This window comes from Pollachius pollachius (assembly GCF_949987615.1).
Source record: "Pollachius pollachius genome assembly, chromosome: 4".
In the NCBI taxonomy this organism is placed as follows: Eukaryota; Metazoa; Chordata; class Actinopteri; order Gadiformes; family Gadidae; genus Pollachius; species Pollachius pollachius.
In genome coordinates, this window is record NC_136937.1 from 2,955,878 (window position 1) to 2,981,510 (window position 25,633).

The 25,633-nt window shown below is 45.6% G+C and overlaps 1 protein-coding gene across 1 annotated transcript in view; it reads right to left on the reverse strand.

Moving 5' to 3' along the window:
- The window catches only part of abcc9 (ATP-binding cassette, sub-family C (CFTR/MRP), member 9), a gene marked incomplete at its 5' end in the record, with an annotated part of 55,981 nt that overhangs the window by 20,489 nt on the left and 9,859 nt on the right, over window positions 1–25,633 (reverse strand). The window contains 21 exons of the mRNA XM_079735625.1: window positions 337–494; window positions 950–1,019; window positions 1,709–1,860; window positions 2,320–2,529; window positions 3,601–3,674; window positions 3,803–3,902; window positions 5,184–5,309; window positions 6,433–6,570; window positions 8,484–8,564; window positions 8,987–9,071; window positions 9,854–9,955; window positions 11,826–11,864; window positions 13,634–13,672; window positions 15,784–15,889; window positions 18,117–18,189; window positions 21,090–21,197; window positions 22,080–22,188; window positions 23,634–23,776; window positions 24,264–24,304; window positions 24,698–24,860; window positions 25,370–25,545. Of these exons, the coding sequence (XP_079591751.1) occupies window positions 337–494; window positions 950–1,019; window positions 1,709–1,860; window positions 2,320–2,529; window positions 3,601–3,674; window positions 3,803–3,902; window positions 5,184–5,309; window positions 6,433–6,570; window positions 8,484–8,564; window positions 8,987–9,071; window positions 9,854–9,955; window positions 11,826–11,864; window positions 13,634–13,672; window positions 15,784–15,889; window positions 18,117–18,189; window positions 21,090–21,197; window positions 22,080–22,188; window positions 23,634–23,776; window positions 24,264–24,304; window positions 24,698–24,860; window positions 25,370–25,545 (2,293 nt within the window). The remainder of the gene's footprint in view (window positions 1–336; window positions 495–949; window positions 1,020–1,708; window positions 1,861–2,319; window positions 2,530–3,600; window positions 3,675–3,802; window positions 3,903–5,183; window positions 5,310–6,432; window positions 6,571–8,483; window positions 8,565–8,986; window positions 9,072–9,853; window positions 9,956–11,825; window positions 11,865–13,633; window positions 13,673–15,783; window positions 15,890–18,116; window positions 18,190–21,089; window positions 21,198–22,079; window positions 22,189–23,633; window positions 23,777–24,263; window positions 24,305–24,697; window positions 24,861–25,369; window positions 25,546–25,633) is intronic.

Here is a 25,633-nt window from a genome sequence, read left to right on the forward strand (position 1 = left end):
GAGTCCGTATGGCCCGCCAGTACTCACCGAAGACCCATCGTCCAATCACACGGTCGAACACTCGCCGCGAGACCCACTCCTTTACATAAAGCGAACAGAGGTTCAACTGTCGTCCTACCCCTTTTACATGCCCTGTGATCAACCGCCCGCACGCAAGCCTTCCCAGAATCCCTTGCACCGCGCGAGCACGCGTCCAGCCCGCGTCCAGTACAAAGTGAACGGGAGGCGAGCCGTTAGCGCAGCGAGCCGTTAGCCGTTAGCGCAGCGAGCCGTTAGCCGTTAGCGTAGCGAGTCATTAGCCGTTAGCCATGTGCTCCATGACCCCCGCGGACTCACTTGGAGGCGACCCGGAAGTACTTCTGGATGAAGTAGAAGGCCACGGCCAGGGGGAGCAGGGCGAGGAGGAAGGCAGGGGTGATGGAGGCGATGACCCCGATGGCCGACAGACACAGCAGGGTGGAGCGGGTCAGGGACTCCAGGGTGGGGGGGATGTGCTGAGAGAGAGAGGGGGGGGGGGAGAGAGAGAGGGGGGGGGAGGGAGCGTGGGGGAGGGAGAGAGAGAGAGAGAGAGAGAGAGAGAGAGAGAGAGAGAGAGAGAGAGAGAGAGAGAGAGAGAGAGAGAGAGAGAGAGAGGAGAGAGAGAGGAGAGAGAGAGACAGGGAGGGGGAGAGAGAGAGAGAGAGAGGAGAGAGAGGGAGGGGGAGGGGCGGGAGAGAGAGAGAGAGAAAGAGAGATGGGAAAAGAGAAAGAAAGAATAAAAGAAAGAAAGAAAGAAAGAAAGAACGAAAGAAAGAAAGAAAGAAAGAACATGAGGGCAGAAATATCCCAACAACAATAAAATGTAAGTCTTATAAATGTGTTATAATTGTTCTTTGAGAGGCCCTCCTTCAGGCTTCCTATGCTCTTGGGGAAGGCACTAGGACTAAAAGATGCTGGGGTGGGGGGGTACCTGGTCTATGATGTTGGTGTCGGCTGAGAAACGGTTGAGGATCTGACCCAGAGGGGTGATGTCAAAGAACCTGAGGGAAATAATCAAAGATCAATCAATAACCAATAATCAATCATCAATCCCAGACAGCTGCTATGATCTCATGCGTCTCATACCATATCCTGGCTCATCCACTCAATGGCCAGGACCGTGTCGTGTCTTTGCAATGCTTTGTAAAGCAACGTGACATCTTCAATTGTGCATATGTCTATACTGTATATACTTTAATGTACACACACATCGGCCAACGTCAACACGGACACAGACCGCTATTCAGACACACGGCAGCAGAAAACATGTTAAGATGTGTGCTGTGTGTTCAGAGTAGGTTTAGTGTGCTTGGGTTTCGGTATGCTCAGTGTGTGTGTGTGTGTGTGTGTGTGTGTGTGTGTGTGTGTGTGTGTGTGTGTGTGTGTGTGTGTGTGTGTGTGTGTGTGTGTGTACGTTTGGTGTATGTTGTGTGTGTGTGTGTGGTTGAGATTGTGGTTAGTGTGTTGTGTGTGTGTGTGTGGGGTGTGTTTAGTGGTTGGTCTGTGTTAATGTGTGTTTGTGGTGTGTGTTAGTGTGTGTTTACTCTGTGTGTGTGAGTGAGTAAGTGAGTGAGTGAGTTAGTGTGTGCATGCATGTGTGTGCATAGTGTGCGTGGATGTGTGTGCGTGCGGTCGTGCGTGCGGGCGGGCGTGCGTGCATGCGTGCGGGCGTGCGTGCGGGCGTGCGGACCTGATGGGAGCGTGGATGATCTTGTTCAGCAGGTTGTGGTGGAGGTTAGCCGCGGCCGACAGCCCCAGGAACTCCACGGTGAGGGAGGTGACCAGGCACAGCGTGATGCCCGCCCCGCACAGGATGGTGAACACAGGCAGGTAGTAGGAGGTCTGCTGGGGGGCGCGCACACACACACACAAACACACACACACACACACACACACACACACACACGCACACGGACGCACACACACACATACACACAGACGCAGAGGCACACACACACACAAACACAGACACACACACACGCAAACCCAAGCATGCACACACACAAAAACACACACACGCGCATATAAACAAACACGCACACACAACCCAAAACATACATGGTCATCATTATATTATTACAGCATAGCCTAGCATATCCTCGACCTATGAAGACGATAGCATAGCATGCTATACAAAGCAGCGCATAGCATAGCATGCAATAAGAGCTATACTTTTGATTCACCAATCCAAAGTATGCCAGCCTAGGCTTTTTGTGCTAACCTAATCATGCTACTAAGGCTAATCCTGATGCTAGGTCCATCTAGACAACGCATCACAAACTAGCAGCATCACTTCCGCACCTTTGGATCCAGAGGCACAAAGTTGGTCGCGTTCCCGACGATTACATTCCTGCCCGTCCACGCCGTAACGTTGGCGGCATCGCTCTTAGCGGACGTCCACAGGGCCAGCCAGTAGTCGATGGCCACCATCACCGAGTGCTTGAGGAGCTTGGAGGCCACCATGAGGAAGACCATGAAGAACCCCCCGGAGGAGAGGTAACACCAGCACATCTGATGGGACGCATGGGGGGGGGGAGGGGCTGAGTGGTTAGCAGTGGCATACCCTAGCTAGCTTTAGCATTGTGTAGCATCTTATTGTAGCTATCTTTAGCATTGTGTAGCATTTTCTCCTAGCTATCTTTAGTACTTTGTATTGTGTAACATCTTATCCTAGCTATCTTTAGCATTGTGTAGCATCTTATCCTAGCTATCACTAGCATTGTGTAGCATTTTATCCTAGCTATCAATAGCATTGTGTAGCGTCTTATCCTAGCTATCTTTAGCATTGTGTAGCATCTTACCCTAGCTATCAATAGCATTGTGTAGCATCTCATGCTAGGTATCTTTAGCATTGTGTAGCATCTTATGCTAGGTATCTTTAGCATTGTGTAGCATCTTATCATAGCTATCTTTAGCTTTGTGTAGCATCTTATCCTAGCCAGCTTTAGCATTGTGTAGCATGTTATCCTAGCTTTCAATAGCATTGTGTAACGTCTTATCCTAGCTATCTTCAGCATTGTGTAGCATCTTACCCTAGCTATCAATAGCATTGTGTAGCATCTTATGCTAGGTATCTTTAGCATTGTGTAGCATCTTATGCTAGGTATCTTTGGCATTGTGTAGCATCTTATCATAGCTATCTTTAGCTTTGTGTAGCATCTTATCCTAGCTAGCTTTAGCATTGTGCAGCATCTTATCCTAGCTTTCAATAGCATTGTGTAGCATCTTATCCTGGCTATCTTTGTTGTAAACAGGGAATGGGTGAACTTGCTTATTTATTGCTTGGCACTTGGTTCTATGAACATCCTTGTTGTTTCTTTCTTCTGACAAATTAACTTATTGTGAGTCGCTTTGAATAAAAGCGTCTGCTGAATGCCCTGAATGTAAAAGTAAATGGAGCGGTGTGATGGATGGACGAATAGATGGGAGGTTTGAGGATGAATGGACCAATGGATTAATGGACAGGTCGAAGGTCAGATAGATAGTCAAATGGATGCATGGATGGTTTGATGGTGGGATCAACGGCCCGATTTATGGATGGATGATGGCCAGGTGGAAGACAGGTGGGTAACGGGTGAATACCCTCCATGGGATCTTGGATCGTCTGCTGGTTGTGGTGGACATGTTGTCGTCGTCTTCCTCCTCCTCCTCTTCCTCTGCAAGGGTCAAATCACGATATTAACTTTGTCAATATTTTCATTTGATTTATTTTCTTTTATCATTGTTTTGATGCGCCCGAGTTCATTGCATACTCTTTTAAGACAGTGAGGAAGACGTGTCGTACCTTCGTCTTCGTCGTCGATCTGGTTCTTGGCCTCCCGGGAGTAGAAGGCCCTCCTCAGAGTCTTCCTCTCCAAAGCCGTCTGGCTGTCCAGCTCTGTGTCCTGGTGCCACAACCAAACACCACAACGTCATGTCGGGAATTCCCTTATTCCTCACGATTGTTCCAGCACATTAGTCTGTCGCGTGAGCCCTTCGTTAAACCAGGAAACCCGGAAGCTCGGAGACGGATCAGTAGATATGTGGACCTAGGCATTACTTTCCTGTCCTGAATCAGAAAGTGAGGACTGAGCTCACTTGGTCATTAAATGTAAGAGTTGATATCATTCTTCCTCCTCAACATGAAATTCATGAACCTAACGTGTGTGTGTGTATAAATGTGTGTGTGTATGTATGTGTGTGGGTGTGTGTGTGTGTATTTATGTGTGAATGTGTGTGTGTGTGTGAATGTGTGTGTGTGTGTGTGTGTCTGTGTGTGTGTGTATGTCTGTCTCAGTGTGTGTGTGTGTGTGTGTGTGTGTGTGTGTTCGAGTGTGTGGGTGTGTGTGTGTGTATGTGTGTATGTGTGTGTGTGTGTGTGTGTGTGTGTGTGTGTGTGCGTGAAGACCTTCTCCAGCTCGGTGTCCTGCCGGTTCATCAGGGTCTTCCAGTGTGTGTGTGTGTGTGTGTGTGTGTGTGTGTGTGTGTGTGTGTGTGTGTGCGTGCAGACCTTCTCCAGCTCGGTGTCCTGCCGGTTCATCAGGGTCTTACAGTGTGTGTGTGTGTGTGTGTGTGTGTGTGTGTGTGCGTGCAGACCTTCTCCAGCTCGGTGTCCTGCCAGTTCATCAGGGTCTTCCAGTGTGTGTGTGTGTGTGTGTGTGCGTGCAGACCTTCTCCAGCTCGGTGTCCTGCCGGTTCATCAGGGTCTTCCAGTGTGTGTGTGTGTGTGTGTGTGTGCGTGCAGACCTTCTCCAGCTCGGTGTCCTGCCGGTTCATCAGGGTCTTCCAGTGTGTGTGTGTGTGTGTGTGTGTGTGTGTGTGTGTGTGTGTGTGTGTGTGTGTGTGTGTGTGTGTGTGTGTGTGTGTGTGTGTGTGTGTGTGTGTGTGTGTGTGTGTGTGTGTGTGTGTGTGTGTGCGTGAAGACCTTCTCCAGCTCGGTGTCCTGCCGGTTCATCAGGGTCTTCCAGTGTGTGTGTGTGTGTGTGTGTGTGTGTGTGTGTGTGTGTGTGCGTGCAGACCTTCTCCAGCTCGGTGTCCTGCCGGTTCATCAGGGTCTTCCAGTGTGTGTGTGTGTGTGTGTGTGTGTGTGTGTGCGTGCAGACCTTCTCCAGCTCGGTGTCCTGCCGGTTCATCAGGGTCTTCCAGTGTGTGTGTGTGTGTGTGTGTGTGTGTGTGTGCGTGCAGACCTTCTCCAGCTCGGTGTCCTGCCGGTTCATCAGGGTCTTCCAGTGCTCGTAGAGCTCCACGTCGTGGGTCTGGATGTCCTTCAGAGTGCCCTCCCTCAGCACCGAGCCGTCCTTCATCGCTATAATCTGGGACCGGGACGCACGCACACACACACACGCACGCACGTGCACGGACGCACGCAGACGCACGCACCCACACACGTGCACGGACGCACGCACACACACGTGCATGGATGCACGCACACACACGTGCACGGACGCACGCACATGCAGACACACGCACACACACACACACACACACACACACACGTGCACGGACGCACGCACATGCAGACACACGCGCACACACACACACACATACACACACACACACACACACACAGACGTACACACGAACACATATGTACATACAGGCACAAGCACACGCACGCACGCACACACACACACACACGTAAATACACAAACACACAAACGTGCACAAGTGCACGCACGCACGCATGAACACACAAACACACACACATGCACGCACACACACAAGCACATACACACACACACAGACAAACACACACACACACAAAATGACAAAATAAATGTTGATTCTTTGCCGTATTTTCTCAGCACCCACTAAATTTGTGGTGGGGTATTTGTGGTTGTGCGTTTGTGATAACCTGTGGTTCCTGCTACCGTAGCTCCCCTTTGAATGTGAATTAACGAGTGTAAACCGCATCAGTATTCACGTGGTGATACTGTCACAGCAGTCGTGTAGTTGTTAGTCTTGTCCTCTAGATGGACCCTTGCTCCCCTTGTTAGTCTTATTGGTTGCACCTGAGTTCATTAGTACATCGACCTGCTGTCTGACAGTCCTGTCTGTGTAGCCTTGACCCCCGGCCCAGTAGTTTATGTGATTAGCTGGTCATTAGTTCCTCAGTAAGTCAGGACCCTTTGCGTTTCATTCATCTGTTCTTAAAGTTGCTTTTTGTAACAAAAATTTCTCTTAATTAAATAGGTAAAAAATTTCTTTCACTTTTTAAACGTCTGAGCGGAGTCCAAATCCTAATTCCTTACAGTGATTGTACTTTATGATCCAGTGTGCCACCACTTTAACCTAATCTACAACTAATCAACTCTCACGATGGAGTCTAGAGTGTTTATCCCCCCCTTTGGGCTACATCACTCCAACAAAATGTTCCCCGTTTTAAATAAATAACCGAGAAAATGCGAAAAAGGCTGTATCTGCTGCCCCCCTCACCCAGTCAGCATGGATGAGGTACTGCAGCTTGTGGGTGACCAGCACCACCGTGCGTTTGTCATCCTGCAGGAACTTGAGGATCCCCTCCTGCAGCAGGTGATCGCTGAGGTGGATGTCCAGCGCCGAGAAGGGGTCGTCCTAGAGAGGCAAGGTTGTGATTGGTTAGCGAGTTTGGTTAACAAGGTGGGTTAACGAGGTCAGTTAACGAGCGGATGGAGGGAAGAGGAGGCAAACATCTAGAAAACAGTGCATCTTGAACAGGATAAGGAAGACTCTCGAAACTAAAGGACAACACCATCACTGGATTAAGGCTGAATACGAATATCACCATCTAACTCTGAGTAAGGTGTCAAAATACAGATTGACCAGGTTTCCATGGCTACTGACGTAATGGAAATAATTCAACAGCAGTTAAGACAAACAAAGCGCGGGCATAGAGACGGTATAGACTGACATTGGGTCAATGCCCCTTGACACATAAACACACAGCGAGCAAGTGAACGAATCGGGCAGTGCGCACCACTGCATCCTAGCAGAAAGACCAACAAATCGGGCACATATAGGATGTGTGGTCCGATGAAATCAGTGCTTGTTATAGTTTCCCCTTGAACCCTGTCTATGGCCACGGTGTAGCCATGCGTTGCTCACCACAGAGCAGACACTAAAGCTCCCCTGACCCTGAATCTATCCGACCGGACCCTGAAGTACTTCAGGCGGAAGCCAGAGCCTCATAATTGGAAACATGGTTTAATAATTGACAATGTCCGGCAATAAGAGTTCCGCTCTGTGGAGTTAGTTGTGGTGGAAGGAGCTCTGTGCTCGTACGCAGCACAGCTCTCTTCATAACGCTGCCGTATCACAGCGCTAAACTACATGCTGAGTGCTATCGGACTCACTAAAGTGCCCGCCAATGCAATTTCATGTAATAGGTATCCAGTTCTTAGTCCAATTTCCCGTGCACTACTCTGAGAAGTGTAGTGCACGTGAAAAGGGTATTCTGCAAAACATATATATATTTCTCTCCAAAGGAGCGTAGTCCAACGCCATTTAAGCCTGGATCCACCAACACCGCCACTACTATCCCTGTGAAAAAACTGTTTATTTTCTTAAAACGACAATAAGGTTTAATTAAATGTTTGGTTCCAGCGTTGGTGTCCCCCCCACCACAGCGAACGCATGCTCACTCTCAAACACCTCCGCTCTCAACTTAAACGACCTCATGAAGAACCCGCATGACTCCAACGACCCCCCTGTCCCAAGCTCCCCTCGGGTGCTCTTAGTTCCAGCAGGAACCCGTGGACCCTTCTGCTCGCAGTGGGCCTCCCCTGCGTCGCTCCATGGCATGACATCACTGGTAACACGAGAGCGATGTGAGCTGAAGGAACGAGGGTCCCCACTCTTCGCTCTGGGTGTATGCTGAGCGTCTGAGGTGGTGGCAGCGGGGTCCGCACCCGATCGCTCCGCAAGATCAACACATGAGCGCATTCTATCAGCCCCGAGAGATTGCTTTAAGGCCGATAAGTTTTGTTGACATGACAACCTCTAGGTTTGTTATTGCTTTGGTAATTAACGTTAATAGTTTTGCGTAATGGAGCTGTTAACCCCTTGGGCACGAGTCACTAATGGGTGATGTTGTATCTGATCGTGGGTGGATGTACGCGTCGGTAAGGCACGTTTGAATCAGAGGCTTGGGGAAAACTTACGATGATCCAACATAAACTGTTAAACTCCATCACCCCTGATGACTATGTGAAAAAAACAATTGAAAGAGATAACTGCTAAAAGCGATATTTCAATTTAAACCGTCTGTTTTGTTTTGTTTGCCCTTTGCTCTGTTATTTTATTATTGTATTTTTATCCTGTGTTCTCCCACTGCTACTGGGCTGTTGCAACAAACGCATTCCTCCTACAGCGGATTAATAAAATTGTATCTAATCTAATCTAATCTAATCTATTTTTAAACAATAGTGATTTATTGTGCATTGTTCGGGTTAGTACTGGGTGTCTCACAGAGCTTTTACTGGTGATTTAGTATTTGGAGATAAACCCACCAGGAAGACAATGTTGGTGTTTTGGTAGAGAGCGCGGGCGACACAGATCCTCTGTCGCTGTCCTCCACTCAGGTTGATCCCCTAGAAGACATACAGTGACAGGAAGGACACAACATATTACCGGTATTGCATTGGAAGGAGACTTCTTCATCCTTCACGTCTCCTCGTCGTCTCTCAGTGCTAATGATATGTATTGTTTCCTTGGCCAAACTCCTCTAATTGTCTCCAACGAGTGCTTGGAAACACTCTTGATCACATTAGGATAATGATGTTTTGATGTAGCAGAGACCTTCCCATAACATCATGTCATCATTCATTAACTCGTAATACTCTTACTCACTCACTCACCCACTCCTTAATACTCCATCCCTGACATCACCACCCCCAATTTTCTAGCTCTGAACGGTCAAAGGCATCACCGACGATTTTAAACACTCTATTCAACTAGGCTCAATATTATATTGATATTGTGAATGGAGAATGCAGGATCAATGTGTGTCTACCCTCTCTCCGATCTCTGTCTGGTCTCCGAAGGGCAGCAGGTCGATATCTGGCTGCAGAGAACAAGCCTCGATCACAGCCTTGTACCTGAGGCAAACACACCATAACATTATGATATCTGAAGAGCAAACACACCATAACATTATATCATCTGAAGAACAAATACACCATAACATTATGATATCTGAAGAGCAAACACACCATAACATTATATCATCTGAAGAACAAATACACCATAACATTATGATATCTGAAGAACAAATACACCATAACATTACATTCTGCATCCAAAGAGCTAACACGCCATAACATTACGTTCTGGATCCAAAAGCAAAGACACCATAACATTACATTCTGCATCCAAAGAGCAAACACACCATAACATTACGTTCTGGATCCAAAAGCAAGGACACCATAACATTACGTTCTGGATCCAAAAGCAAGGACACCATAACATTACGTTCTGGATCCAAAAGCAAGGACACCATAACATTACATTCTGGATGACATTAACAGACGCTTTCATCCGAAGAGCAAACAAACCATAACATTGCATTCTGTGTCACATTACATTATCAAAGGGACTTGCGGCTGCGGTGCACCGATAAAACGTGTTCACTGCCAATACAAACTCTGAGTACTAAACTTTAACAATCTGATGTCTCGATGTACGAACTTTGGGACATTTGAATACATATGTTAACCACTTCTCTTTTTGGAGAGACATCTAAAAGGCCCTAATAATGCAGAAAGTTCTCTTTTCCGAGTCTTTTGCGAGACCTTTCTGTTTGATGTTTTTACGGGAAGTCCTGAGTTTAGCACAGTCTGATACCGGGTTCAGTGTAAGTGGTGGTACTGGTGAACCTTACCTCTGTTTGCTGAACGGGCTTCCGAAGGTGATGTTCTCCTCAACCGTGGCGTTGAGCAGCCAGGACTTCTGGGCTGCGTAGGCCACAGAGTAGCGGTTCTTACTGAGGGGGTAGCATGGGAAATGGAGGCAGAGTCAGTGGGCTACAAATGGCGACATTCATAAAGCCTCGAAGAGCAGGAGAGCTGACGAACAGCTGGAGAGCTGAATCTTAAGAGATTAACAAAGTTAATAATGAAGTCTTATTTTGTGTGACGTATAGGCCTAACTATCCTCCATTTAAAGCCTAATAAGTAAAGAAAACTTGAATGTGTTTGTGATGTCTTCTACACTCTGTAGTGTTCTGTCAGAGTTGATTTAGCACTACAAGGAAAGCATCTAGGTTTAAATGAGATAATGAGTGATCTACAAACTGATCAGGCAAGAATTGTTCAAAACAAAATTTGAAAATTGTTATTTTGCGATGGCATAACAATGTATTCTACTCCGGAACAAGCAGCAATCAGCACTCCTATCTCGGAAGCGATTTATGAATGGACAGGCCAAGACGGGAAAAGCCTTCATCAGACGTCAAACTCCACCACACGGATGGAAAGGTGATCAATTTTGTCAGATGAGAAAAACGTTGTTGAGGAAACAGGTTAATTATTAGCTGCAAATAAAAACAAAATCACCAACGACAACAACCAAATGAGAGAAACAGCAGACCTTCTGCGGGACTAGTATGACCACAAAAAACACAAAAACACAACACAATCATCTTCTACTGGGAGTCTGACTTTCACACACCTTATATTTGACTGCAACATTATATGGGTAATAATGTTAATTAGCTACATCTTGGTATTCCTTTGACCATCATTTTCCTATTTTTGTGGGATATATCACAGATCTTGACAGAATATGAAAATTAAGTTTTATATTATATAAATATATGGCTACTTTACTGAGATTGGAAAACCTATTGATATTATAATTTTAATTTTCGCTGGGCTACAGTGAGTCAAGGACCCCCAGCATTTGAAGCACACACACAGAAACACAAACAAACACACACACACACACCACACAAACACACACAAAGCAACACAGCAACAACCAGCACAGAGCTCAGAGTTCAGTTTGATGGGGGGACAGACACAAATGAAAGAGAAGAGAGGGAGGACATTCTAAAAGCCAAAATAAATTCTGTCAGCTAACAGACACTCATATGAGGTATCCGTGGTGTTAGGATTAAGCTTTTAATGTGGAATAACCGCTGTGGGATTTCCTGTTAACTGAATCTGGGGGCAGAGAAGGAGTAGGTATACTTTAATACTTAAAGCTCTCTAGTGAGAAATAATAAAACCTTTCAGTTCATCATCAGACAACAGCCATATTTCCTCTAAATGGTACCTCCCTTTCACACTTACTCTTGTCGTAGTGGAATTGCATCAGGCTAGACTTCTAGGTTTACAAAGTAAAAGCCCCATTGCAATGGTTTATCTGAACTTGCTCATAATAAAGATAACTGGCTCCGGGTTCGGCGCTAAAACTTGATAGAACAATTTGAAAGTGGCTGTATGGGGAGATTTGTCAATAAAGTTGTAACCTCCTGTACAGAGCTATGTTGCACGCTCTAAATTTCGCTAACATTAGAACACTGCACTGAAAGAAGTTTAGCTGGAATATGACAGTATAGCTAATGCAATGTCAATATAAAACTGCCATATATATATACAAATATATATATATATATATATATATATATATATATAAAGAAGACACACCATGCTTTTGTCAAAGTTTAAACAACCACTACTACAACTACTGCTGGCAACTTCGGGATTGTCCGAACAAACGGAAGATTACGGAACGTTTGGAATGGACGACATGTTTAAGAGGAGGAACACGGGAACAACAGAAATATGGGTGGTGGGTAGTGGGGACACATGGGGTCACATGGAGTTCACAACGGGAAGCAGAACCTATACCTCGGGACTTCTGCGCCAGACTCCTCTGCGTCTGACCAACTGTCAAAGTCACGCATCATAGTTAGCTTTTTGAGAGAATTGTGTTGTCGTGTGTTGCAAAGGCATTCTGAAGACGTGGTCTGTGTGTATTTAGACCAAAACACACAGACAGACAGATAGACAGACACATATAAAGACAGATAGAAGGGCAGTCAGACAGATAGAAGGGCAGGCAGACAGCCAGTAACAAAGAACATACACATACGTTTCCTTGGCAGTGGACTATCGTATAACAAAAGGCATCGAAGACACAACATTATCTCATAAACTCTTAAGCAGCTGAACTTAATATGTAAATTCCCGACACATGAAGCAAGGGCAAAGTTAGTGTGATTCTACCTGTAGTTATCATATTTTGTGGTGTCATATGTCACGTGTGTCTGTGTGTGTGTGTGTGTGTGTGTGTGTGTGCGCGCGTGTGTGTGTGTGTGTGTATGTGTGTACGTGTGTTGGTGCACGTGCGTGTGTTAATGCTACAGTTTCTATTTTAGTTGTATGGCTGACAGTGCAGCCATACAGACTGGGAGTGTTGTTGAACAGTCTATTAAAACCATCCACTCTCCAGGTCCCTGTTGTGATTACATACGTAGGGAAGGTATGTATCTAAGCCTCTGGACTGTAGCCCTTACCTCAAACAACATTTGAGCCAAAGATTGAACTTCAAATTTGGCTATCGTTAGTTTTTTTAGACAGCACTGGTGGGAGTATATAGAAGAATCATCCACTGCATCAGCTAGTTAAATGTACTGTATATAAACAAATCCAAATCAACTACATTGATCCAAATTGGGCAGATATTGCTGTGAGTGTATTCCTAAATGGATTACAATGTGTATGAGCACTGATATGATTAGAGGGTGTTTCAGATATATTCAAACCTTTACCAATTGTGTCTTTGATAAAAAGCTTATAGAAAGCAGGTGAGTTCCTCTAGCTGAGTGGAATAATAAGGCTAGGTGACAGCTTGGTAAGGCTCATAGCCAGTGATATTTAGCAAGGTGTTGCCAAGGTATGGCTAATATCCAGTGATGTTTAGCTAGGTGTTAGCAATGTAATTCTACTATCCAGTGATGTTAAGCTGTTAGCAATGTATGGCTTATATCCAATGATGTTTAGCTGTTAGCAAGGTATGATTAATATCCAGTGATTTTCAGCTAGGTGTTAGCAAAGTAAGGCTAGTATCCAGTGATGTTCAGCTAGGTCTTAGCAAGATACGACTAATATCCAGTGATGTTCAGCTATTAGCAAGGTAAGGCTAATATCCAGTGATGTTTAGCTAGGTGTTAGCAAGGTATGGCTAATAGCCAGTGATGTTAAGCTACGTGTTAGCAATGTATGGCTAATATCTATTGATGTTTAGCTAGGTATTAGCATCACTGGCTAGTATCCAATGATGTTTAGCTAGGTGTTAGCAAGGTATGTCTAATATCCAGTGATGCTCAGCTAGGTGTTAGCATCACTGGCTAATATCCAGTGATGTTCAGCTAGGTGTTAGCATCACTGGCTAATATCCAGTGATGTTCAGCTAGGTGTTAGCATCACTGGCTAATATACAGTGATGTTCAGCTAGGCCTTAGCATCACTGGCTAATATCCAGTGATGTTCAGCTAGGTGTTAGCATCACTGGCTAATATCCAGTGATATTCAGCTAGGTGTTAGCATCACTGGCTAATGTCCAGTGATGTTCAGCTAGGTCTTAGCATCACTGGCTAATATCCAGTGATGTTCAGCTAGGTGTTAGCAAGGTGAAGCGAAGGGGAGAGAAGTACCTTATGTTGCCCTCGTGGAGCATCTCACATTCAGGCAGCCTGATAAGGCAAGAGGGTAAGACACAGAGGCACACACACACACACACACACACACACACACACACACACACACACACACACACACACACACACACACATTACACATCGACAGATGTGTATTCATGCATTACGTGCCGGTATGTGAGGACCAAAAGCACGTCCATTCAAAACATAAGACAGGCACGCACGCACACAGACACACACACATACAGAGCACAGGTTAGTATAGATACTTGAAGCATGTAGCGTCTCTCATGGTGCTGTTGTGAAGTACACAATGCTGACAGTTTGTCTGTAGGCAGCATTAGCATCATGAGAGAGAGACAGGAAAGGTGCATACAACATCATCACCGTGGCAGTGATTGTAGAAGGTTTTTTGCGAGGTATCACCATCTATCATCATATTAAACGTCAATATGTCAATTTTTCTTTCAGGCTAAACTGTCCTCCACTAAATTGTCGCATACAGAAGTGGTCATTTTTGAATAGGCTGAAACATAATCTTAATTCTTATCGGCAATTATGGTAATATTCAATTTGTCTTTTTTCTTAGGAAGTGATAAAATCATCAAAACGGAGGCGTGCCCTGGCTCAATAATGTTTATATGACATCATGAGCGTCAGAGAGGGGAAATTAAATCATACTATTAAAAGCCCTTTTCTCGGATGGCTAGGCGGTTGTGGAGACAACGGGACTGTTGTCAGGGCGTTGGTGGTGGTATCAAAACAAACATGGAGTCATTCAAATGTATAATGATGCTGATACCAAAATGATTATACAGGGACTTCAAAGCATCGGAAAATACCGGATGACGTTGGACTTTAAACTTTGTGTGGGAATGTTCGCCTCTTTGGCCCGGATCACTTAAATAATTAAGATGAGGAATGATTGGGGTTATTTAAACTCATCCGACCTCTTTTTAATTGGAGCTTTTCTTAGTGCAATGGGACACAAATGCAAAAGGATATTTAAATATTTTGTATTCTTCAATGGCTTTTTATTTTTTGATTTAAAAGTTAAACGTTAATTCAATATTAACCGTTTTGTTTATTTCTAGCTTGGGTTTGGATGTTTAACGTACCTACTCAACATTAATATCTATATGTAAAACTTCAAACTGAAACTGAAACTTAAATGTATGAATTTTTCCTGTAAATGTATGTATTTGCGTCTACACATTCATGGTCATTGCATGGGATTTGATTGGACTTCCGAATCTAAATCACTCAAATCACTCAAATCACACGTTAGTGAAAGTTAGTAGGGAAGTCCCATTAGTGACGAGATGAGATGAAGATGAAGATGGGCTGCACCAGTAGACCAGCCTGGACAGGATGAAGCATTTACAGATGTAGGGGGCATAGAAGAGGGAGAGCCGAGGACAAGACATAACATGTTAGACATCACATGAAGACATGACAAGAGATGGTCTGTGGATGAGATGGAACATGAATCTGAGTCAGAAGAACGCAATGGCTTCCTCTTCATGATGGTGATGAAGACGTCGATTAGCACGGTGAATACTGGAGGTCAGTGGAGAGTGTAGCTCAAGGCCTGGGCACCAAGGCACTTAAAGGGTAACTTCTGGATTTTTATCCCTACTTTGTTTTCCCATCATTCTGGGTCTAAGGGACTAATGCGGACCACAATTTGTGAAATTGTTCTAGTATCGACCGAGAATACTGCAGCAATAAACAGCGAAATGGGCTCCAAGGCAATGTTTCGGTGCGATAGCGCATAGTCTATGTATGTCCTCTGAAAGTGCTCATTTTTTGGATTATCGCCGATTATTATTATATATTTCTGACTACATTACGGAACGAATCCTTACACCATAATTATAACTTTTTTCTTTATTTTTCGCTTGACCTTTAACAGTTGCTTAAAAAAAATGAACAACAGCTCAAGTCCCTACCCCAACAAAACAAAAGCCATCTTTTAATTTAATTATCCTCCTCTATTTTAGTGAAGTGTGACACAAAATAACCACAATAAATCACCCTAATAACGAACATAACAGACGTGCTACCGTGACGATCCGTTGCTAGCATTAAACACGCTCAACTGATATGCTGTTTCAGAGGTTTGGTCAACAAGAGGTTGGTCTCACTTGCTCCAGCTGACTCGGCCGTTCAGAGTCTGCATCTCCCCCAGCATGGCCAGCAGCAGGGAGGACTTCCCGCAACCCACCTGTCCTACAATCATGGTCAGCTGACCTGGGGAGGAAGAGGGAACGTTGGAGGGCAATGAGGGAAAAATAGAATTCCACTTTTTTAACATACTTGCACTTAAAGTAGAACTTAGCATTGTGTAGCATCTTATCCTAGATATCATTGTTGTATACGGGGAATGGGTTAAGCTAACAATTGTTAGTGCTTGGCACTTGGTTCCATGAAAACCCTTACTGTATCGACAGCAATATATTGTTGTTTCCCTTTCTTCTGACAAATGTACTTATTGTACTGCTGAATGCCCCTAAATGTAAATGTAAATGTTTTGCCCCTAAAAATAAATGACTTTGTTATTGACGTTATATGAAGCATTAGCTGAGTTTCCGTTCATAGCTATAGTAATAACCCCAAGAAGAGGTTTTGTAGCTATCGAACCATTGCTAATGTTCAATTCCTTTATGACTATTGAGGCCAGCCAATCCTATATGTTCATAGTACAAGCAGAAGTCAGAACAGCTCAAGTCTACTCAGGCCCGCCGCTCCCTATACGCAGAGTACGCAGAGTACCAAGTACCTGGGGGGGCACCAAAAATTATGGTTTGTAAAAAAAATAAAAAAATAAAAATAATTATTACATTATTGAATTAAAAAAATATATAAATTAGTTATGAAGAGGCCCACCGTTGTTTTTTCTTAATTGCATAACATCACTCAATTTCGGCAATTATATGTTTTTACCTAATATATAAAAAGAGGCTCCCATTCCCCCCCCCCGCGTGCGTAGGGCACCGAAATGGCCAGCAGCGGCCCTGAAGTCTACCTTACAACCACACGCATAGCTCAGCTGAAATTGACCCGAGAACTTTCTCTCACAGGAACATGTTACACGCACACGCACACACACACACACACACACACACACACACACAAAAACAAACACAACCACGCAGTTCTTTAGTTGCTCGAAATAGCAATACAACTTCTCCTGGCCAGCAAGCCAATCATGTGTGCCCAAGTGAGATATCTAGAATAGCGAGAAATTCACTTCCCAGGGAGCGCTGTGTGCATGTGTGTGTGTCTATGTGTGTGTGCCTGTGTTTGTGTGTGATACATTACACTGTCCAACTGTCCACAAGCTCTAATGTTTGACCTGCTCTCCTGACGTGGGTCATACCAGTGACGCAACAATTCGGCTCATTAATTACCTAATAATATCCGACATTTGCCATTTGGATTAAATTCTGGACCAGAGTCTCCATCTTAATATTGGCTAGGACCAGTGTTTGTAATAAAGCCGTTTAAAATAACGCCGTTAGGTAACGCCGTTATTTTTTCAGTAACGGGGTAATCGAACTAATTACTATTTCCGTCGTTACGACGCCGTTACCGTTACTGTATGCTATATGCAGTGCATTACTATGAATTGATTGAATTGAACTGCGTAATCCGAACGCACCCCTGGCTCCACACACAAACTGCTAGTGAGGAGACCGGGTGGGTTAACGACGAGATAAGCGATTATGATTGGCTACGGCAGAGTCATGTTTCATGGTAGCCAATCGGATCCAGTGTTTTTACACACAAGCCAGGACACGCGCGCCACACACACACATGCACACGCACACACCAAACTGATTCGATTAAGCAGGAGAAACGGCGAGTCCGGAGCAATCCGATGAAAAGTTGGCATTTTCTGTAATATTCGGCAGATGTTCCACAGCCTTTGCAACCAAGCAAATTAAAATTCAGTAGGAAGTATATCAGGGCCTTGATTGGGCATTTCAACCATTTAAAAAATCCAAATCCAAAATCCAAATTCTTTGACACATAGCAACTTATTTTTTTTACAGTAACGCAAATAGTTACTTTCCCTGGTAACTAGTCACTTTTAGTATAGAGTAATTCAGTTACTAATTCAGTTACTTTTTGGAACAAGTAGTGAGTAACTATAACTAATTACTTTTTTAAAGTAACGTTCCCAACACTGGCTAGGACTATGACGCTTTATCCGTATGAGCACTAATCAAGAGCTCTTAAAATAAAGCGGAATTGAAGATGATTTGTTGCATTGCAATCAACCCATAATTCAAGGTTGTGATGTCACAACTTGTGTTCATTCAGATATGTATGTTTTTCTGGCACAAACTTTTTCCCCCTCAAAAACGATGCCAATAAATGTCACAATTTATATCCACGCTACACTAAACCAACTCTATTTTATAACCCTCTGTGATTTCTTTGGAGGGAAGGAATTTGATTGGCCGAGAGGTACCTGTGGGGATTCGGATGTTGATGTCTGACAACGTGGACAAGTTGCTTCCCCAGGTGAAGAAGCCATTGGTCACCTGTGCAGATGGAGAATGGAATTTAAGATCAGAATTTAACTAATCAGAGCAGGGAACCAAATAATCCCCACGAATACGTTACACAAATACAAATATGAATCAGATCTTGAAAACTTAAAAAGAACACATTGGTCGATGTTAACCAAACAGAAGAATGGTTCCATTACCAACAGTACATTGTTCTCACAAACAGTTATTCATAAATTATATTAGTTATCCCCCCTACACTCATTCACTTCCTGTTGCTTAAAGCTCTCACAAGGCAATTATTCAGCGAGTAATGACTGGAGGTATTGACATCCTGCACTCAAGAGAACTCTCACCTCTTTGTTTTAAAGAACTACCCCCCCCCGCCCACCCATGTATCCTGCTACGACTCTATCTGTGTTTACGCGCCGACCAGCTGTTGTTTCAGCTTATTTATGTCATGTTTGTTTTATCTGACAACCCCCCCAGTCCCCCAAAAAAACCCAGTCCGTTTCTCACAATCCAGAACTCCCCCAATACTGTTAAAAGATTCGGAAGAGAGAAATTATGGAACATTTATCGAATAATTTAATATTCCAACGTCTTTTTAAAGTAAAAAAATAGACGCTTGAAATCGACAATTTTGCCAACCGAAATGTTGTTAATCGGTAAAGAACTAACAGTTCCTTACTTTTGATGTGTTGCCTCGAGCCACAAGCTAACTTGTCGCAGCAGGGTCACGTTAATGCTTGTTTTTGTTTGCTATGCTGGTACGCAGCATTTGTCCTCAACCAACAACCGCTAACTCTCACCCCCGCAAACGGGAGCGCAAACAATCCGGTCGATGAATCCACTGGACAAACAAACCGACGTCGGAAATGAAAGACAGATGTTGCCACGGTCGAGATAAAACACTGCGACTCTCAAACACCAGAGTTTACGATGGGGGGGTGTAGGGAGTTGTGGGAGGACAACGGATGTGAAAATAGTGAAAGGAGGGAAGCCAAGGAAAGGAAAAGAGGATCACAGAGAGGAAATACCAATATTACATGGGAAAAGAAAACGAAAGAGGAAAAGAAAACGAAAGAAGGAGCCATTTTTGGATCACAGGCAGCGAAATACGCACAAATATTTTAGTCCATCACAGGACAAATTTAAATGTACAGTTGGATTTTCATTATTTATGTTTTCAATATTTTTGTCCCTTTTAAAACCAAAGCATCAAGCAGCATTTCGATCCAGAGAAAGAGTGAATAAATAAAGGGCGAGGTGGAGGAAGGAATGTGTTCACGAAACAGAATATATTACGAGCAGGGTCTAGCGAGTTCATTCTTTAAACGTGAACGAACATTGAAACATACTTATGAATTAATAGTGATTGATTTAACACTACCGTTCTATTCTATCTCTACGTCCATATCGTTCTCTCTCCCTATGTCTATGTCGTTCTCTCTCCCTCTCCTTCTCTCTCTCACTCACTCCCTCTCTATGTCTATGTCGTTCTCTCTCTCTAATTCTATGTCCTTCTCTCCCCCTCTCTATGTCTATGTCGTTCTCCCCCCCCCTCTCTCTCTCGCTCTCTCTCTCCCTCTCTCTCTATGACTATGTCGTTTTCTCTCTCTCTCTCCCCCTCTCTCTCTCTATGTCATTCTCTCCCTCTCTCTCTATGTCTGTCGTTCTCTCCCTCTCTCTCTTTCTCTCTCCCCCTCTCTCTCTCTATGTCGTTCCCTCCCCCTCTCTCTGTCTATGTCGTTCTCCCCCCCCTCTCTCTCTCTCTCTGACGTTCTCTCTCCCCCTCTACCTCCATATTGTTCTCCCTCCCTCTCTCTCTCTCTCCCTCTCTCTCTATGACTATGTCGTTCTCTCTCTCTCTCTGTCTATGTCGTTCTCTCTCGCCCTCTCTCTATGTCTATGTTGTTCTCTCTCTCTCTGTCTATGTCGTTCTCTCTCGCCCTCTCTCTATGTATATGTGGTTCTCTCCCCCTCTCTCTATATCTATGTCGTTCTCTCCCTCTCTCTCTGTCTTGGTCGTTCTCTCTCTCCCTCTCTCTCTGTCTATGTCTCTCTCTCCCCCTCTCTCTGTCTAAGTTTTTCTCTCCCTCTCTCTCTCTCTCTCTATGTCGTTCTCTCTCCCTCTCTCTATGTATATGTCGTTCTCTCTCCCCCTCTCTCTATGTCTCTCTGTGATCTCGTTGTCTGTGCCAGAGGGTTAATTGGTGAACCAGCGCCTGGGGTCTCCAGGAAGCTTCCGCAGGGATGAAACAGGAAGAACCGGGGATGAGAAAATGTCACATATGCACACACACACACACACACACACACACACACACACACACACACACACACACACACACATACACACACACACACACATACACACACACACACACACACAGAGGCCCTATGGAAGTGGGCCCCCACGTTCTTGTGAGAACTTTACACTTTCCAACGAAGGGGGTAAAGTGCCAGTGAGAGAGAGAGAGAGAGAGAGAGAGAGAGAGAGAGAGAGAGAGAGAGAGAGAGAGAGAGAGAGAGAGAGAGAGAGTTCACAGACCCCCTTCAGACTGGAAAAATCAACAACATCGACAACCCTTTCTATTCATTCAGCACTGACATTACCGAGGCTCTGATCATGGTACTGATACGTGGAGGGAAGATATGACTGGAATGCTTCTTCGGTCACTATCAATCCACCTCTGTCATGTAAATCAACAGCACTGAAAATATCACAGTTGAAACAATAAACACCACTCTCCCAATCTCTGCTCCTCGAGTGATGAATTACCCTTCCCGAATAAGAACCCGCGTGTGAACCTTCGTCGACCTCTCCCTACTGTTAACTTTTGACCTTTGACCGTTGACCTTCCGGGAGCGGCATCCCTTTCCTGTCACCCTCTTAGGAACCCCCCCCCCCCCCCAACGCTGACACTGACCTTCACGGCAACGTCCTCGGTCTCTGGGGGCCGGTTCTGCCGTCTGGTTGGCTGCTCGTAGTTGTCCAACTGGTAGCGCATGGGCTGCTTCCTGTTGATGGCCTTTGTCTGGAACCCGGGAGAGAAAGGGGGGCAGAGCCGGGGGGGGGGGGGAGAGATGTAGATGTAGTATGAGTGGGTGTTTTGTTGTGATTGGGTGGGTAATAAACTTGAAAACATCTCCTCAGTCTTCCATCCGTTCGGGCCCCCTTTGGGGGGATTAAGGGAGGGAGGTGGGTGAGGGGGTGGTAAAGGGGTCAAGGGGGCTTAGGTCCAAGGATGTGGGGGAGAGGGGGTGACAGGGTGAGGGGGTGAATCCCATCTCGCTGGACTCCGTGCTAGTGCTAGCGTAGCGCACAGCAGCCTCCGATACCAAAAGCCCCAAAAAAGTCTGGATCAGACGTCTGGATCCCCATCCTCTCAAGTTACACCTGAACCGTGCAGTGTCAAAATCTGTGAAGCGAATGTGGACATTTTCCCTCTATGGGAATTACTTTGGTATGTGAAGTAAATTGGGGGGGGGAATCTCGTTTTGAAGATAGGGATGAATGGCTACACCAGGAAAGAGAAAAACTACCCCTGTTTCAGCTGAGATTCAAACACTGACGGCGGAGTCATCCATGCAAGGCAACAAACAAGCTGGTCGGGAGCGGTTAGGGAGACCTCGACACTTAGCTATGACGAGCCGGGGATCGAACGAGGGACCTTCCAGTTAAAAGGCATTGTTTTCTAAATGATGGCGTCGTTTCAGTTACAGTTGCAAAGGGGCATGGAACACAAGGGCACATCAGATCACGAAGGTCATAGTAAGATGTTCAAATCGGTCTTTGACGTTCAGAGTGCTTTTTAAGAACACGCTGTTAATTGACGACCCGACGAGCCCTGGGCAGTTGACCTCCCAGCCAGCGCTCTTCTGATTGGTCGTGTGTCGTGTCCATGGCTCATGCTCACCACGCCGGGGTGCTTCTTGTACGTATCCAAGGAAACGGTCACGTCGCCGTTCCTCCAGCTGTCGTCGCCGATCTCGTCGCTCTGGAAGAACTCGCCAAGCTTCTCCACACTGTGGACGCACACGCACACACAAACACACACACACACACACACACAAATCGGTACAGTTACACATTTTCTGGAGGAACCCAGCCAGTTTCTAAATATTGTGAACACACACACAATAACACACAATCACACGCACACACACTTGCACACACATGCACACACACACACACACACACACACATACACACACACACACACACGCACACCCTCACTCACTCATGTACACACACACACACACACGCACATACACGCACAGACACAGAAAGACACACACATACACAGACACACAAACACAGACACTCACACACACAGGGACAATGTCCATAAATAGGTGTGACGAGGACGAATGTCCTGAATGCAGGCCCTCTCTCTGGAGAGTTTAAAGTTTCCCTTCAGTTTGAACAGGAAGCACGTCTGGTGGATGAGACAGCATTGCCACTTTTACACCCATCTCCTCCTGTTTCTCCTGCCCCAACACTTACAGTGTCTCCCTGTCTAATCTCAGTCCCATCACTTTCCTGTTTATTGGAGCTAGCAAACACTTCAGCAAGCCCATTTTACCCAGCTAGCTAAGCCAAATAGTTCACATTAGCAATCTAGCAAACAGAACCACTAAACAAGCGCACGCACACACACACACACACACACACACACACACACACACACACACACACACACACACACACACACACACACACACAGACACACAGACACACACAGACACACACACACACACACACACACACACACACAAACACACACAGGGACAATGTCCATACAAAGGTGTTATGAGGATGGGGGCCCTGAAAGCAGGCTATTCCTCTGGGGATAGTCGCAAACAATTTTTATTTGAGTGAGCAAGCACTTCATTTTGCCCAACTAGCTTAGCCAAATACTTCCCATTAGTAATCTCAAAGACACACATCACTGATAAAAAGGGTTAGGGTAAGGGTTAGGACAAAGACAAACCAACACACAGACTCACACACAAACACACACATACACACACACACAAGCACACATCTGACAAACGTACAAAGACACAAACACATCCCTGAGAACAACAGACAAACACACACAAACAAACACACACACACACATCTGACACACAGACAAGGACACACAAAGATACACACACACACACACACCTGACAAACAGACACAACACACACACACACACACACACACACACACACACATCTGACAAACAGAAAGACACAAAAAGACACACCCCCATCCCTGAGAACAACAGACAAACACACACCAACACACACACACACACACACACACACACACACACACACACACACACACACGCACGCGCACACACTCACATCTGACAAACAGACAGGTTCACACAAAGACACAGCCCCATCCCTGAGAACAATAGACAAACACACACCAACACACACACACCACACACACACCACACACAGACACACCCACCTGACGAGGGCCTTGACGGCGAAGCGCACCACGGTGGACAGCAGGAAGAGGGGGGTGACCAGGATGTGGAAGAGGGCCAGGGCAGCAAAGGCCTCTGAGGGGGAGGGCCCTTCCTTGTCCATGAAGTGGTGGGCCACAAACGTCTGGGACGACACACACAGTCCACATTTAGGGCGCTGCTCTGAGCACTCACAGACACTTTACTTGATCGTACACAAAGACATCAAGTACAGTGACAGGAAGACAACAATATCCGTAGTAGCTTGGTTAAAACATTTAAAAGCATACAAGTGAAGGGGCAGAAGGAGGGGCAGAGAGGTGAGGAGAGGACAAGAGATTTGAGTCCAACCCCCTTGATTGCATCATGTTAATCATATTCATCACGTCACATCATGTGTAAATCACGCCTACATCATGTGTGCATCGTGTGTTCATCAGGTCTGCATCGTGTCCTTGTCATGTCTACATCGTGTTTCCATCATTTCTACCCGGGGATCAGACTGAAATGATTTTTACACATCAGTTCAAGTCAAACTCCGTCATGAGGGCAGTCAGGCACCATTACCTACACTTGGTAACAATGATGACAACAAACCGTATGCACTTCTGTTTTCACACCACACATCTTACCGCAAGAACGGCAGCGATGGGGATGGCCGTGTTCATGAAAACTGAAAGAAAGGGAAGAAGAAAAGACACATTCGGCATGGGGACGTTGGCAATCATACGAAATTATCAGAGAAAAATGAGAGTATCTCAGGCGATACAAACGACAGGTTTATGTCTGTCAGACAGAGAGACAGATGGACAGACAAATAGAAGGTGGCTTACTGGACAGGGAGCTAGACAGAAAGAAAGAGAGACAGACAGTCTCACCGAACAGGGAGGTAGAGAGACAGACTCAGTCTAACTGGAGAGGCAGCTAGACAGAGAGACAAGACAGTCTCACGGAAGAGGGAGCTAGACAGACAGACAGACAGTCTCCCTACAGACAGACAGACAGACAGACGGTCTCCCTACAGACAGACAGACAGACAGACAGACAGACAGGCGGACGGCCTCACTGGAGAGGGAGGTATAGAGGGCGAAGGTGCGCAGGCTTGTGAGCTCCTTGCCGCGGGTCTGCTCCACGCGGTCACAGAAGGTGTTCTCCCAGGCGTAGAGCTTCAGCAGCTTGATGCCCTTCAGGATCTCCGTGGTCTGCTTCAGACGGTCCGTCGAGTGGTCCTGGGGAAGAGAAAGCTCTCGTCAGCTCCTTCAAATGGCCCTCAACAGCTGGGGAAGATGGAGACGTTCAGCCAAATAAACCCAACGGTTAAAAGAGGAATTCTGGTGTTTTTAATGTAGAACATTCTCAATCACAACATACCTCAAGCGCTTAAGTACTTAACCAGCAGTTTAAGTATCCCTTATTTTTACATTTGGGGCATTGAGCAGATGCTTTTATCCAAAGGAACTTACAATAAGTACATTTGTCAGAAGAAAGAGAAACATTATATTTCTGTTGGTACAGTAAAAATATTAATAGAAACAAGTGCCAAGCATCTTATGGGCCCCATAGCATTGTCTCTTCATTTACAAATACATTAACAAAAGTAGGCACAGTCCGGTTCGATAAACGAACCAATTTGGTTTGATAAATCGGTGAATCAATGACATGATGATCAAATGGTTCACTGGCATTAACAGTTTGAGTCCCAGTGGACGTGACGAGGGTATGACCCCCCCCCACTGACCAGGGTGCTCTTCTGGGTGTCGGCCAGCTTGGTGGCGATGAGGTACTGGACGGGCGCCAACAGGAGGATGACTGAGGCCCCGATCAGAGCGCTGTAACCCAGCAGGTAGTGGAGCAGGATTACCCCCATCACAATCTGAGGGAGGGAGGGGGAGAGGGAGGGGGGAGGGAGGAGTGAGGGAGGGAGGGAGGGAGGGAGAGGGAGGGAGGGAGGGAGGAGGGAGGGAGGGAGAGGGAGGGAGAGGGAGGAGGGAGGAGGGAGGGA